The sequence below is a fragment of the Molothrus ater genome, chromosome 1, assembly GCF_012460135.2.
Source record: "Molothrus ater isolate BHLD 08-10-18 breed brown headed cowbird chromosome 1, BPBGC_Mater_1.1, whole genome shotgun sequence".
Taxonomy (NCBI): Eukaryota; Metazoa; Chordata; class Aves; order Passeriformes; family Icteridae; genus Molothrus; species Molothrus ater.
The window spans coordinates 48,538,149-48,553,328 of NC_050478.2; the positions used below are offsets into that span (position 1 = coordinate 48,538,149).

Genomic DNA, 15,180 nt, shown 5'->3' on the forward strand with positions numbered 1-15,180 from the left:
GAGTATCCTATATTGCTGTACCCCTTGTAGACTGTGCTTCATGTTCATTAAGTCCTTGCTAGAACATACTTTTTAAGTTCAGCTGTCTTCGGCTCAGGCTGTGTAGTTTCTCAGAATCGTCAAGGTTGGAATCAACACAGCAGCACTATAATCATCCCTAAACTCCAATTGCAACATCCAGATGCCTCTTGAACACTCCCTGAGTTGGTGACTCCACCAACTTCCCTGGGCAACTTATTTCAGTGCCTAACCACTCTTTCAGTCAATTTTTTTTCCCTAATATCACATCTGAACCTCTGCAGACCCAACTTAAAGCCATTTCTCCTCCTTCTTTCACCTGGAAGGTGGTGAAAGAGACCAACCCCCAACTGGCTACAGCCTCCTTTCTGGAAGCTGTAGAGAACAGTGAGGTCTCTCCTTAGCCTCCTTTTCTCCAGGCTAAACAATCCCAGTTCCTTCAGCCTCTCCTGATCAGACTTGTGCTCCAGAACCTGTCACCAGCTCCATTGCCTTTTTTTGGACACACTCCAGCACCACAATGTTTTTCCTGTAGTGAGTAGCTCAGAACAGAGCACAGGACTTGTAGTGTGGCCTCACCAGTGCCAAGTGCAGAGGGACCATTGCCAGCCTGGTCCTGAAGGCCACACTATTCCTGACATCAATTTGTTGGGACTGAGGCCACCAGGATGAGTACGGGAATGGAGCACCTCTCCTGTGAGGAAAGGCTGAGAGAATTGCAATTGTTCAGCCTGGTAAAGAAAAGGCTTTGTGGTGACGTAATTGTAGCTTTACAGTACCTGAAGGGAGCCCACAAGAACTCTTTTTACAAGAGCATGTGGTGACAAGATGAGGGGGGCTGGATTCAGAGTGAAAGACAGCAGGTTTAGATTAGATATCAAGAAGAAATTCTTTACTCAGAGGGTGCTGAAGCACTGGAACAGGCTGCCCAGAGAAGTTGTGAATGCCTCATTCCTGGAAGTGTTTGAGGTTGAATGGAGTTCTGAGCAACCTGGTGTAGTGAAAGGTGTCCCTGCCTGTGCCAGGGAGTTGAAACTAGATGATATTTAAGGTCCCTTCCAACCCAAGCCATTCTGTGTAAGTCTATGAAATAAATAGTTTCATTTTACAGTGGCTATGGTTTGGTTGTTGTTGTTCTACTGATTCTTGTCATGGAAATATAGAAAATATTGAAAAGGAAATGCTTTTTGCATGTGTAAAAATAATGTGTTGTAATTGTTCTCTTTGCTGCCAGACTTCTGAGTTGTATGGTCATGGTGAGAAGCTGCAGGAAGTAGCAGAGTTAGTCAAGTGGCTGATTTCCATTGGGGCCAAGACTGAGTCCATCGGGCTGTATCCGCTGCATGCTGTTATCAGACTGTGTATCAAAGCAAGTGAGTGACATCTGCAGCTAAAATAAAACAATGCTGACTTTTATCAGAGGACTGACAGCTGGACCTTTATAAAATTTAAAAAAATTAAAACCCAACAGCTCAGGTCAGGTCATCTAGCTATAACCTTGCACATGCCAATAAAGCACTCTTTTAGAAATGTTGTAAACACTCTCCTCGATCACCCATGCCTGATAGTGGTGGAAACCTAATATAATTGTTCTTTTCTGTGTTTTGAAACAAAAGTGTGATTGATAGGGGTCTTTTGTAACCTGAATATATCAGCTTTAAAAAAGGTACAGGGTTTCTTTCACCCATCTCAGTGTGGAGCAGCAGTTTCTTTGTGTGTAGTAGAGTCATGAGTCAACCTTAGATTTGCATCTTGCCACTCCAAAGGGGGAAAAACCCCAGGATCTGTTTCTTTAAGTTGTTTTTTTTTTTTATCATTTCAGCAAAGAACCATCTCTTCAGATGGTTGCTGACTTGGAGGCCAGAGCTGAAGGATAGGATCAACCAGAAAGACAGAGATGGACAGACGCTGCTGCATATTGTGGCCTCTTCCAGTGAATATTCACAGAAACGCAGTAAATACTTTTTTTTTGTGTGTGTGTATTGTTTTGTTTTCATATGGAAAAATCTCTAATGGAAGAAGGTTTCAGACCCTGGTGTTAAATATTTCATGTTAAGGAAGAAAATGAGAAAGTATCTGAATGCAGACTTGTAGTGGCAACTGATGTTTAAACATTCCAAGAATTCCTTTTTAAATTTGTATGCCTGATGTGTGACCATTTTCTTTGCTCTTTGGTTTCTTTGGTTAGGGTTTTCTCACAAGTATGCTGCAGTTTTTAGAATCCTAGAAGTTAAAATTTTTAAATTTTGATGTGCCTTTAAAATCACGTTAGACCACCTGGAGGTCTGAAACAAGGAGTTTTAAATCTAACAGCAAAAATCTGTGAGATGAACATTTCTTGTAACAATTTTGAGTCAAAATTGGGAACATATTGGGAATTCATTTGCCATAGACATGTTCAAAGAAAAACAATTTTCAGTCATTTATATACACTATAGCATCCAACTTTTTATTATAGATACTCCCTGCCCAATTTATTGCATTATGGTATAGGTGTTTTGTTTTTCTTAATTGCCACCAGAACATCTCATCTATCTTTTTTTTTTTAGTGAATAACCTAAGTTTTATCCAGCTAAATAGTTCTTTATTACATTTGCTGTCCTGGTTAGACAACTACTACTGAGTAAGTTGTCTGGGCTGTATAAGCCTACGACGTGGCTCCTTTTCTGCACTTGCAATGTATTAATCAAATTTTCTGGCATGTGTAGGGCTTTGACTCCTTAACTCTCTCACGGTATCTTTCTTGTTCTATGGTATTTAATTAATCTCTAGTTATATGACAGCATTAAACAATCGTATTGAATTCTGTTCTTCAGCTATTGATTAAGTTCTCTAAGGGATGTGGGTCCATTGAGTTCCTTTCTGCAGGTTGGTGAGGCAATTTCTCAGGGTCTTCTACTGACTCTCAGCCAACACAGGTCTAAATTAAAACCAGGTAAAGTAACACAGTTGAACATTCCTTAGCTAAGTAAACATAGTTCATTACAAAATTTTTAAAGGACTACAAAATTCCTGGCTAACTAAGTTATAATTTGCTGTCAGGCCTCTCCTGTTCTTTTAAATAGGTGAAAATCGAAGGCCTAGATAGCAGTGTGCCTGGTCAGAGGAGGCAAACTAAATGCTTTCCTTGACAGTTTCTGTGGGATTTAATTTTATGTTACTCTGGCTTTTTCCCTTGTATTCCTTACTCTGCCCACGAGGTGGCAACAGGAAGCAAACATCACAGCCAAGGTAACTCCAGACTTTTGGATGCTTAAAGTTTATTTGGTAATATTCATGTGGTATTTATTTAGTGGAGAGCACATATTTTTAATCTGTATTTATTTACTAACATTTATGTCTGTATGTATTATATATTATATGAGAAAACATGTATTTTCATATGTATCTACTAAAGTTTATTTTTTTATAGCTATATATAATAAATATTATAAATCATAAAATCACAGAATCAGTAAGTTTGGAAAAGGCCTCCGAGATCTTCAAGTCCAGCCTTTGACTTCCACCCTGTCACCTTATGACACTGGGAAGAATTTAGATTTTTTTTAAAGTTAAAATTATGCTAGAAATTGTGCCAAGTAATTAAAAATAAAAAAGAAAACAGAAAAAACATCCTGAAAAATGTGAATTATTCTTCCTCTTTTTCTTTTTCTTTTTTTTTTTTTTAATGTATTTCTTTAGGACAAACAGAAGATGTGATCATGCTCCTGAATTTTGGGGTTGATCCCTCTGTTCCAGATGCACGGTCAAGATATGTCATAGATATCTTGAAAAAGAACAAAAACTTTGATGCTGTAAAAGAAGTCAGCAAGCATATTGAGAAAATCACTTCCTCTGGGAAGCAGACAGGTACTACTTGCAGTGTGTGCTTTACCTGTTTTAAAATTAAAACCTTTAGGTACAAAACTGTTTTATTTCAAATAAGTTATTGTGGGTGTGTTTTATGAAACTTTTCCTGTGAGTTGTCACTGCGATCTCCTGCTAGTCAGTAGTGAACATTTTATCCTTGCTTGAAAGCAGCTGCTGGCCAAGTGATGTTTAGATCAAGCTTGGCATCAAGCACAGTTTTTAGGCTACATCTCAGTTTTCATGTGTGTATAACTTGTAAGTTTTTTGGAAAACACGGGGTTTCATTGTGCTTGCATCTTACAGCTCCTGGCAAAGGAAGTTTTCTTTCTTTACTGTGGAGATCTCTGCTCTGGAGAAGGTTTTAGCACAGTGGTTCTCCATTAGGATGTTAACACCAATACCTCTGTGGTAATAATGGCTTTGCTTGGCATTTTGAGTTGCACTGTCTTTTATGGCCAGGATTTTTTTTTAGTTTTTGGGTTTTTTTGGCAATGCACAACCTGCAACAGTTTTCTAAGCTTTGTGAAAATGAGAGGCTGGAGAATAAGCCTCAACTTTACAGGTAACAGTCTGAGGTTAGTCTTTCTTTCTAAAAAGATGACCTACCTTGTCTCTCTCTTTGTCCCAAGAGATAAAGCTACTGTTTTGTTTGGTCTTTCATGTATCTGAATTCCTGGAAGCATTTAGGAAGTCCAAGCCAAGTTTTTTGGTATTTAATGGCAATTTTTAGAACATTGTTTAAAATCTGCTATTTCCCATTACATTAATATCTCTATATCTCTTAAAACTTATAGGTAACATTTTGGTGTATATTTTTAGCTTTGTTTTTTTAATTTTTAGAGGAGAAATTCTTTTATGGCTGTATTTTTTAAATGGCAGTGGGGAATAAGACAAGCTCATTAAAAGTGTACGCTGCAAACATTACTGGGTTTAGTCATCTACTCTAAAAATTCCAAACAATTATATAATTGCAGCATTTTCCTGCCTGCATACAGAAGCTATTACAGTTTTCAGCCTAGTGAATTATGGTAAATGGAGTCATGGTTTGACCTCAGCTGCCAGCTAAGTACCAAGCAGCAGCTCACTCACTTCCCCTTCCCTCCCATGGTGGGTTGACATAAGAACAGTTTAAAAATTACCACTCCTATTATTATTGTTATTGTTATGAAAAGGAGAAAGAGAGAGGAATAAACCTCAAGAAACACACGTGGTGCACAGTACAATTGCTCACACCCCACTAACTGAGGCTCAACCCATCTCCAAGCAGCAATGGTCCCTTCATGGCCAATTCCCCATAGTTTATATAATGAACATGACATTCTTTGGTATGGAATATCCTTTGGCCAGTTCAGATAAGCTGTCCTGGCCATGCTTCCTCCCAGCTTATTGTGCACCTGCTCGCTCGTGTCCCATGCTCTCCATGTCCTCGGCAGAGCATGGGACATGGAGAAGCGCTTGTCTCAGGGTGAACACTGCTCAGCAACAGCCAAAACATCACTGTGCTATCAGCAGTATCCTTGTCCTACATCCAAAGCATGGCACTGTACCATTTACCAAGAAGAAAAATGATGCTATGCCAGGCAAAACCAGAACAAGAGTGTATTTGATGAAAGTATCAAATTTCCTTTGGGGTCAGAAATCCATCACAGGACTGGCATTGTCAGTAAGAGTTTCAGCCATCTGTTTTTAATCTGTCACTACGCATTTCTTCGAGCCCTGGGATGTAATGCATTACAGTCTTGCCCTGAAAACATGCTGGCAAGGAAGTGGATTTTCAATTTCTGTAATGTTTTGCAGGAGACAATGAAAGTGCCACCACTGATACAGATTCTGTCCAGGATGTTCTGGAACAGTTTGTCCAGTTCTACAGGTGTGAAAATGGAGCACATCATAAAAATGTATTGAAGGAAGATGCAGTTAAGCGATTTCTGAAATGGCTGTCTTCTGTGAAAGGTGCAGTGAGTTCCCAGTTCTCCCTTTCACAAAAATTAATTGCCGTGAAAAATGTGTTTGGTGCTAACATAAACTTACTGGCCTTTTACCCTTCCTTCTGTTATGTGTTTCTGTAACTTTTATGACTGGAACAATGTGCTTTTAATTATATTTAATGTTGTGTTTTGCACTTAGAACCAATGGAATATGCACAGAAATTCATGATGTATCAAAATGTTCAAACTGACTTGGCTGACAGCATAAGGATGGAAAGATATATTTTGCCGTTCCTTACTTTCAATTTAACAAGTTAATTGTTCTGAAATTAGTTTACAATGAGGTGGATTTCATTATGAGTCCTTGAGTGAGTTATGTTGTCTTGACTGTCTTGCAGAAATCCCTGAAGAAATCTCATGCAACATCTCCAGTGCCTGTGCTAACAGCTTCATAAAACAGTTGCTGGGGAAGCAAATGTGGCATAAAGTTTTGCTGCTCCTAACAGGGAAAGCTGATGGGGAAGATCCATCAGGTGGAGGACTCTTCAAAACCTGCAGTCTTTCAGATGTTGACATTGGCAACATTATCCAACAGTGTGAAAAATTGGACGTGCAAGTGCACCTCATAAGATGCTTGCTTGAACGAGGAGGTGAAAAACTGTGATATTAATGTGCTATAAGAGATGCAGTATGTTATTTGACATGTTGGGAGCAAGACAGTCTCAGAAATACCAACACATGGGGGTTTTGTGGCTCTGTATAAGTGCAGCAGCTTGTTGGAGTGCAATGCATTGGCTGCATCTGCTGTGTGGGACATGGCGTAGCTAGTAAGGCTGCTTGGGTGGAAGATGTTTATCAAATGAAATTTGTCTCCTAGGGTTAGTAAAAGGCCAAGAACTATCATTGCCCCTGCACCTGTTGGTGCATAGTCTTTTGGGCCTCAATTTCTCTGTCTTCAGCCACAATATTGTCCTGGTAGAAAGTGTAAGCCACGGTTTTGAGTTCAGTCTGCTGTTATGCTACAAATAGGGGACTTCTTCATTGATTTCAAAGACATGACCAGATGCCTTTCTTTTTTTAACTAGTGTAGACATCATCATACTTGGTGTTTTTGCATGAGCTTATTCCTGGGATCCCTCTGGCATATTTCATTTAATCTTATAGCTTGATGTTAGCTATAAGTTATGGACATGTGGTCCTGTTGAAGCCTTTTGAAGGCCACTGGAGCAAGGAGGCCTCTTGTTTCAGTCAATGACTGACTGACTTGGAGAAGATATGTTCTGGTCTTTATGTCTTCCTATCACAACAGAAGGACTGGTTGTTCAGTTTAATGGGAGACAAGGGGAAATTATGAAGATCTTCTTAGTCAAAAAGTGTTTTAACAGATACACATAAAAAGCTGGCAAAAAAAATACCCCTCTCACCTGCCTGGCAGTCAGCATCTGACTGCATCTGTTCAGAGCTTGCTGCAGTTAGCAGGTTGGTGTATGAGTTTTAAAGCCTGATATTTTCCTGTCCTTCACACCAGCTCTGCCTGATGGTTTTGGAACCAACTCTGAAATACCACTGAAAATATGCCTCAGAATGAATTATTTTGAATTGGCATATTTGCTGCTGACCAAAGGTGCGGACCCTCGAAACCTCTCTGTTACACAAGGAGATACTCCTCTGCATGCTGCAGTTTTCATCTGTTTAAATAAAAAAGGTAAGGCTTTTGTTGTTGGAAACATTCCCCATTCCTTACCTGCCCGTTCTGCTGTTGCAGGGAGGGTGGATCAGGATATCTGACCATGTCTCACTCAGCCCCCAAAGGAATACACAGCTGTTAAGCTGATGTGTTCTTCTTTGTGGCTCTGCTGGCTGGGGCTGTGAGGAGAGGTAATGGCAGCTCAGGTGGCATGGGGGAATCAAGGAAGGCTCCTCTCTGAAACCCTGTAAAATGAGTGCTGTGTGGGTTGGAAGAAGCAAAGGTAAAGTAAGAGCAGACTATGGCAGCAGACTTTGAAGGAAATCCTGCAGTGGCATCTGAAATCTGTTTATCAGTTTTTGTTCAGTCATAAATCAAGTAAAGTTTTGTTTGGGGGGGAGTGAAAGAACTGTAGGGCTTATGTAAAAATATAAAAAGGTAGGATAAACTATGAAATTGATCCCCTAAATCAGGTTTGATTTTAAGTTAGGAAAAAATGCATTTTTGAGTTGAAGGATTAAAATTATTTAAAATATTGAATTTATTAATTTTTAAAACATAAACATTTCATTGAATAGCTTTAGAGAGATTACGAGCATAGATAATGCCAGTTGTCATTTTAAAATTAAAAGATTAAGAAGTCCCATGACCATATGTTCTCTGAAGTATTTTTCACTGTGCAAAGTTTTTGATGTGCAATTTCTTTACAGTGATTTTGGCGTGCAACTATTTTACAGCTAGAATATAAATGTTTCACATCTATTGTCTCATTTAAATCACATCTATTATCTGGATGAAATCTAGAAAGCTGTAGAATATACATGTATTTCCCCCCCCGCCCCCCCCCGGGGAGGTACCTAATCTTATTTTGTAGGAAGTTGCTCCAGGGACCTCAAATATCAGGAAATATTTGGGATTTCCTGCAGGTTATTTTAGTAAAGCAAAGTTATCTGCAGCAGATTACTTCTGGGTGCTTTATTAAAGTGAACCAAATGACCCCAGAGCACTATCTCAAGCTGCTGCTTGTCTGGATGACAGGGCACCAGTGTCCCTTGGGAAGCAGTCAGGGCTGATGTTGGAAAATGAACAAATCTGTCTGTACCCAGAGGTTAAAAGAGGAATGAAATTGACTGATGCTATGGGAATAATTGCAGCACTAGGAATTTCTAAAGCTTTGTTGCCTTTGTATTGTTTTTCCTGAAACTTGGGAAAGCTTAGTTTTGAGTTGTTTCAGGTGAGCATGTTTTATAAACATGAAATGTAGATTTTGTTTTTCTTTTTAAAAGCAACTGATTTTCATTTCCTAGCAGCAGAAAAAAAAAGTATTGAAATTGTTGGCATACAATGCAGACTTATAAAGCAATTTAGTTTATTTTCTGTTTGTTCTCCTGCTTTCAGATGGCATTGGTTTAAACATCCTAAATTATCTGCTTGACCTCTTTGCTTCAAGACCATCTGACTTTCCATGTCTTAATCCAAACATACAAGATGACAATGGAAATACAGTGATGCATATTATTTTCCAGAAAGGATTTTCAAAGCAGACTAAGAGAATAGCAGAGTTATTGGCAAAATTTGACATTAACTTCAACATAAAAAACAAATCAGGAAAAGATGTGATGCATAGAATTAAGAAGAGAGATCCACTGCTAGAAGTGTGGAATAATGCCACACAGGAGAAGAAGAAGCACCGCCAAGACAGAGCAGGGCAGTTGGTTAAAGTATCTAAACCCATTCCAGCCTCTGAGATTTCACAGTCAAAGAGCACGGGGCATTCTTCATCTGGGTTCTCATTAAAGACACCATCTGGCAACGCAGTGCATAATGATTTAAAAACCCCATGTTCCATGAAAACAAAAAAGGGTCAGTTGGCAAAGCAGGAAACAGAAGGAATAAACAGCCCCTTAACACTACAGGAAAGTCTAGTGCAGGCAATCACAGCTTTAATTCAGCAATTGAAAGTGAGCGACACCCTGAAAAAGGATCATCCTCTGGTACAAAAGCCATCTTCAGCCCAGACTAACTCGGAAGAGGGAAGGAGTTCCTTGCAACCTTGTGGAAACATAGCTCATCCTGAAAGAAAAGGGGACAACTGGGAGAAAAAGAAGGGTGCAGGGGAATTTAGTATGGCCCTGCCTAATGGAGAGAAGGAAGAACTAGAGGAAGAAAAGGGGAAGAGTCTGGATATTGAGGCATATGTGCAGGAGTTTGATAACATGACTTGGGAAATAGAGTGCACTCCTGAAATGTTAAAGACTTTGAGCAGTAAAGCTGTGCCTCATTATCTGAAAACTAAAACCATCATGACAATTAAGCGCCTTGGCAATGGGGAATGGTCTAGGGGCCTCCAGAAGCCACTGAAACACTTGAAAGCTGATATCCAGCTGTATGAAGCCAAACTGGGCAAAGGTGCAAGAATGCTATGGGAACTTGCCATTGACTTTTCTCCTCGTTGCAGTGAGAGTCCAGAAAAGATCATGGAGACAGAACAGACAAAAAGTTGTCTAGAAAAATCAGGTAGAGTTTACACAGAAATAATTAGAATTTGGGCCATTGTTCTTGACCACTGCAAGCTGAACCGTGCCTTAGAAAATATATGCATTTCCTACAACCGTGGCTTATCCTGCATTTTGAGGAAAAAGCTCAAGGGTATAAGCGAAGGGCTTCAGAACCACAGTGTGACAACACAGAAGCGTGTTCCACGTTGTTACATTGAAGACATGGAGGCAGAAAAATCAAAAGAACATACCAGGCCTGAGTATTTCCCTCCAGCTTGTGCAGCAGAACTGGAATACAATATAATGAAATTCCACAGCTTCAGTACTAACATGGCGCTTAACATTATAAATGATGTGCAGTCTTCTGTTGATTACCCTTTCCGTGTTGGGGAGCTGGAGTACGCAGTGATTGATCTCAATCCAAAGCCTATGGAACCAATCATTTTAATTGGGCGAAGTGGGACAGGGAAGACAACTTGCTGCTTGTATAGGCTTTGGAAGAAATTCTATTCATACTGGGAAAAATCCAGCTTGGCAGATGGACCTCTGTTGGAGAGGCAGACATGGCAGCAGAGGCAGTGCAGTGAGGTTGAAAAAGCTAGTTCAAGGAAGGAAGAGAGTGAACCAAAACACGAGAGCGATAATTCAAGTGAGGAGCAGGTGAGTGATGAGCAAAACCAGGACAGCGAGGATGAAAAGGTTCCCGTAGGCACAGCTGGTGCAGAAATGAATTCATGTGGTGACCATGAAGAAGATCAAATGTGTACTGCAGAAGCATCAAACAAACTGGAGCACCTGCACCAGATCTTCGTAACAAAAAATCCTGTCCTGTGCCGAGAAGTTCAGAAGAATTTCATTGAACTTAGCAAGTCTTCCAAGGTGACCAGTCACTTCAGACCTCTGGACCCAAACATTCACAGGCTACAAGACATTAAAGATGAAAATTTTCCACTGTTTGTCACCTCCAAGCAGTTGTTGCTGTTACTAGATGCATCCATGCCCGACCCATTTTTTCCAAGAAATGAAGATGGAAGTCTTAAAAGAGCAATTGTTGGTTGGAGTCCTCAGGAAGACTTGATTGTACCAAATTGGCAGGATGAAGATGAAGAAGGTAATCTTGAAGCAGAACATGGTGATGATGGAGGAGCTGCAGATGCATGCTCTAAGGAAAATGATCCTTGGACTTTTGTGACTTACAATGTATTTGCAAATGAAATATGGCCAAAAATGATAAAAGGTAAAAGCTTGTACAATCCAGCACTGGTTTGGAAAGAAATCAAATCATTTCTGAAAGGCTCTTTTGAGGCACTGAGTTGCTTTGGGGGCAAGCTTACTGAGGAGCAGTACAAAAAGCTAGGCCGAAAGAGATCACCAAACTTCACGGAAGACAGGAGTGAGATCTATAACCTCTTCTGTCTTTATCAGCAGATACGATCACAGAGGGGTTACTTTGACGAAGAAGATTTGCTGTATAATTTATCTCAAAGACTTTCTAAGCTCAGGGAGCTGCCGTGGTCCATCCATGAGTTCTATGGTGATGAGATACAGGATTTCACGCAAGCTGAGCTAGCCCTGTTGATGAAATGCATCAATGACCCCAATGCCATGTTTCTGACCGGTGACACTGCCCAGAGCATCATGAAAGGAGTTGCTTTTCGTTTTAGTGACCTCAGGTCGCTGTTTCATTACGCAAGCAAGAGCTCTGTGAACAAGAAGCAGCGTGTTAGGAAACCGAAAAGGATTTATCATTTGTACCAGAACTACAGGTCCCATTCAGGTAGAGTAACAAATTTATTTATGATTGGAGCCTGGGCTCTAAAGATGTTACTAATAATTGAAGTTTTCTGCTGGCCAGTTGAAAGCCAGTCTCTATGTGGCCTGTTTTTCAAAAAGATCAGATGGACAGCTTTTTCTGAATGTCAATTCTGTTGTTTGAAAGCTCAAGTGGAAAACCAAAAATGAATGTTTTTAAAATTGTAATTTTTTGAATTCTCATGCTTACTGGATGCTTTGGCTGTGTTTGAGGGAAAAATTATCTTTCCCATTTCTGTTGTCCTATCACCCAAAGCACTAGATTTTGCAGCATTGGTGTACTGCTTCTGCTTTTCTTACTTGTTTCCCATTTGCGATCTTTATTTTGTGAGAATGCTGCCAAGCCACTGTAGCATGTTTTCTGATCTTTAGAGGCCCAAGAATGACATCCACTCAAATTGGCAGAAACATAAATTGAAGCTTACAGCTTCAGCCTTCCCTGATCAGTGTTTTTGTCATATATCTTGATTCCAAATTTCTAGCAGAAACTTTTAAAAGTGTATTTGCAAGGACTTCAGGCTGAAATTTAAAACCTTTATTGTGCTTTTTGCAGGTATTCTCCGTTTAGCATCTGGAGTGGTTGATTTGCTCCAGCATTATTTTCCAGAATCTTTTGATCGCCTTCCTCAGGACCGTGGTCTCTTTGATGGGCCAAAACCTATTGTCTTGGAGTCCTGCAGTGTTAGTGACCTAGCAATTCTGCTGAGGGGCAACAAAAGGAAAACGCAACCCATAGAATTTGGAGCACATCAGGTTTGCTTTTCTTAGGCTTTTTGCAGATTCTGCCAGCTCTGTTGCTAAATAATAGTCTTGTATGAACTGCCCACAACTTTCTTTTTTAAGCCCTTGTCTCACTGATAAATTAGGCATTTCAAGCTTAGAAACCTTTATTGTGTTGGTTTCTGTTTCTTCTTAATATGTCTGGTTCTTTCTGTTCTTTTTTTGGTGTGAGGTATTGTCTGACCCGTTCCTTTCTAACTCCAAATATTCTTACACCAGATCTAAAACTGTCTGCACATACCACGCATTTGTCAGTCTTCTAGTGGCAGCTTTGTGACCTTTTTTGTGGAGTGTGCTGAAATGTCTTTGTGAAATGTTGTCTAGTTTTTGAAAGGCTCTTTTATTATCATCATGTTTGTCTTTCTCTATGCAACTGTTACTTTTTTTTTCCTTTTTGCTTTCTAATGTTTTTTTATAATGTATTTTATGGCAGGTGGTATTAGTGGCAAATGAAACTGCAAAGGAGAAGATACCTGAGGAACTTAGTTTGGCACTTGTACTGACAATTTATGAAGCAAAGGGCTTGGAATTTGATGATGTCCTCCTTTACAACTTTTTCACAGATTCAGAGGTATTTAATTCTTATCCTTTTTCTGCGTTTTTTTCTGAAGTCTATCTTTCTAATTAATGGTTCAGCTGGGAAAGTATTCCCTCTTTTCTCTGAAGATGAATGGTCTCATCAGAGTAGAAAACAGAGAGGTCACAGGTTTATTAATTGAGAACCTGTTTCCTTAAGTGCTGCACTTTCCTTCAGGTTTACTGTTAAAATTTAAGGGAGAACCTTGGGGTACACACCACGTTGTAGACACACACACTCTTCTGCTGCACACCAAGACTACTCCTCTGACCCCAGCTAGGCAAGTATTCCAAGTATTCCTTACTTAACATGCTCGCAGACACTCCATGTACCCACGACTGAGTTACTCTGTGATTAAACATTCAGTGTGAACAGCCCTGTTGCAGATGTCCTCTGCCTCTGCTCCTCAAAACAATGTCTCATGTGGTTTTCAGCAGATAAAAACCACAAGAAAACTGAGGGCAGCTTACTGGTGCCCCTTCACAGAGGTTAGTGAATGTTATGTGATGAGGGCAGAAGGAAGGAGCTTGAGGTAAATACTGGCTGTCACAGTAGATTTCTCAAAGTTGATTTGTTTCTGGTGGTGCAAGTTCTAATCAGGAAAACAACAAGCCATTTATCAGGATTTAGAGAAGCAGTTTAGCAGAATTGAGTTGTGTAGAGCATTTTAGCTTAGACTAATGTATGTCAGGCCTGGAGAACTGTTTTCATACAATTCTTCCGTGTTTCTGTGAGTCATGAGTAATTGAGTTGATTTGAGGAGCTAAACAAGCAGGCAAGAAAGCAGCTCACCCTGAGGTTTTCTAATTTAGAAAAGCTGAATCTCTGAACCGTTGTAAACACAGCAATGTGGCTGTGTGCACTTCATAAAGTGTTGGGTTTTCTTTTTATTTGTCTTGAAAATGGGATTTAAGAAGAGTCTTGTTTCAGGAAGCAGATGTGAATGAAAAATCTAAAAGGCAAAAAAGCCAAGCCCCCAAAACACAGCAAGCTCTTGACCAAACTGATACCTTTAGCTGGTTATCATGTTACAATCTATGACAGGCTTAGGAATATCTTCATTGATGATTTTTTAAAATCTTCAAAGTACATTTTTCAGGAAAGGTTTCCTGCTTTTTTCTCCCATGGGAAGACAGTTAACTTGTTTTGTGTTGCTGAAAGCTCAGCAACATATAAATTGTAAAAATGTTATTTGAGCCTTATTATGAGTATTTTTCATGTTGTGCCAGAAACTTGGCAGTATTTAATCACATTTCAATTAAATGGAATTTTCAATACCAAAAGGGAAAAATGAACATCACTTAGAACATAGTCATGATTTTAAGGTTATTAGTTTTGCAGGGGATCAGGAGCCTGCAGAGTAGTGTGATCAGGAGCTGGCATTTCCTACATGGCATGAGAGTGCACAGCACTGATCTGCTGCCACACTTAACTTATAGTTAGGAGTGCCTGTGCATATTTATAGACATCTTTCACATGTCTCTGTGTTGGAGTTCAATATTTTCTGACCACGCTTTTTTAGACTTTCCCCATGAGTGGGTTTTTTTTTGCTCACCTCTGAGTGTTCTTACAAGAGGAGGTGTTGGCAGGTGCCATTCCACCCCCTGACTGAGACCAGCACTAGCAGTTACTGGTGTTCAACACGAAGCTTAATACATTCATCACATGAATGACCAGCCAGATCTTTTCTGGGAGCCTTGAGGATGAGAATATACACCAGCATGGGATATGTGTGGGTCCAGCTCACTGAGCTTGTCAGTTTTGTAGAGTCAAGGAGACTTAGTGGCTGCCCTTCCTAACCTGCAGGCCAAGATCTCTCCAATGTATTTTAGATAGTAGATTTTAGTATGACAAATTGCAGCTTGTGAGTGTTATCCCACCACCATTTACTTTTCATTCTGCCCCAAGCTGGCAGGGAGCTACCTGCCCCAGCAATCAGCACATCCCCCCTCAGTGAGTTTGCCTGCTGTGATATCAGGGGTTTATAGGAGGATCCTTGTCCCTAGGTCTAAAACTTGACCCTCCTCCATG

At 40.0% G+C, this 15,180-nt stretch overlaps 1 protein-coding gene across 3 annotated transcripts in view; it reads left to right on the top strand.

Moving 5' to 3' along the window:
- The window catches only part of TRANK1 (tetratricopeptide repeat and ankyrin repeat containing 1), a 53,087-nt gene that overhangs the window by 20,755 nt on the left and 17,152 nt on the right, over positions 1–15,180 (top strand). The window contains exons 1-10 of one of the 3 annotated variants that reach the window (XM_054515384.1): positions 1,328–1,391; positions 1,841–1,972; positions 3,219–3,249; positions 3,700–3,867; positions 5,665–5,820; positions 6,194–6,445; positions 7,324–7,500; positions 8,881–11,757; positions 12,346–12,545; positions 13,006–13,143. In XM_054515384.1, coding sequence (XP_054371359.1) covers positions 1,916–1,972; positions 3,219–3,249; positions 3,700–3,867; positions 5,665–5,820; positions 6,194–6,445; positions 7,324–7,500; positions 8,881–11,757; positions 12,346–12,545; positions 13,006–13,143 — 4,056 coding nt within the window. In that variant the 5' untranslated portion in view covers positions 1,328–1,391; positions 1,841–1,915. Of the gene's footprint in view, positions 1–1,252; positions 1,392–1,840; positions 1,973–3,218; positions 3,250–3,699; positions 3,868–5,664; positions 5,821–6,193; positions 6,446–7,323; positions 7,501–8,880; positions 11,758–12,345; positions 12,546–13,005; positions 13,144–15,180 lie in introns of those variants that run through there. The other 2 variants (XM_054515386.1, XM_036406362.1) reach the window with 2 other exon arrangements.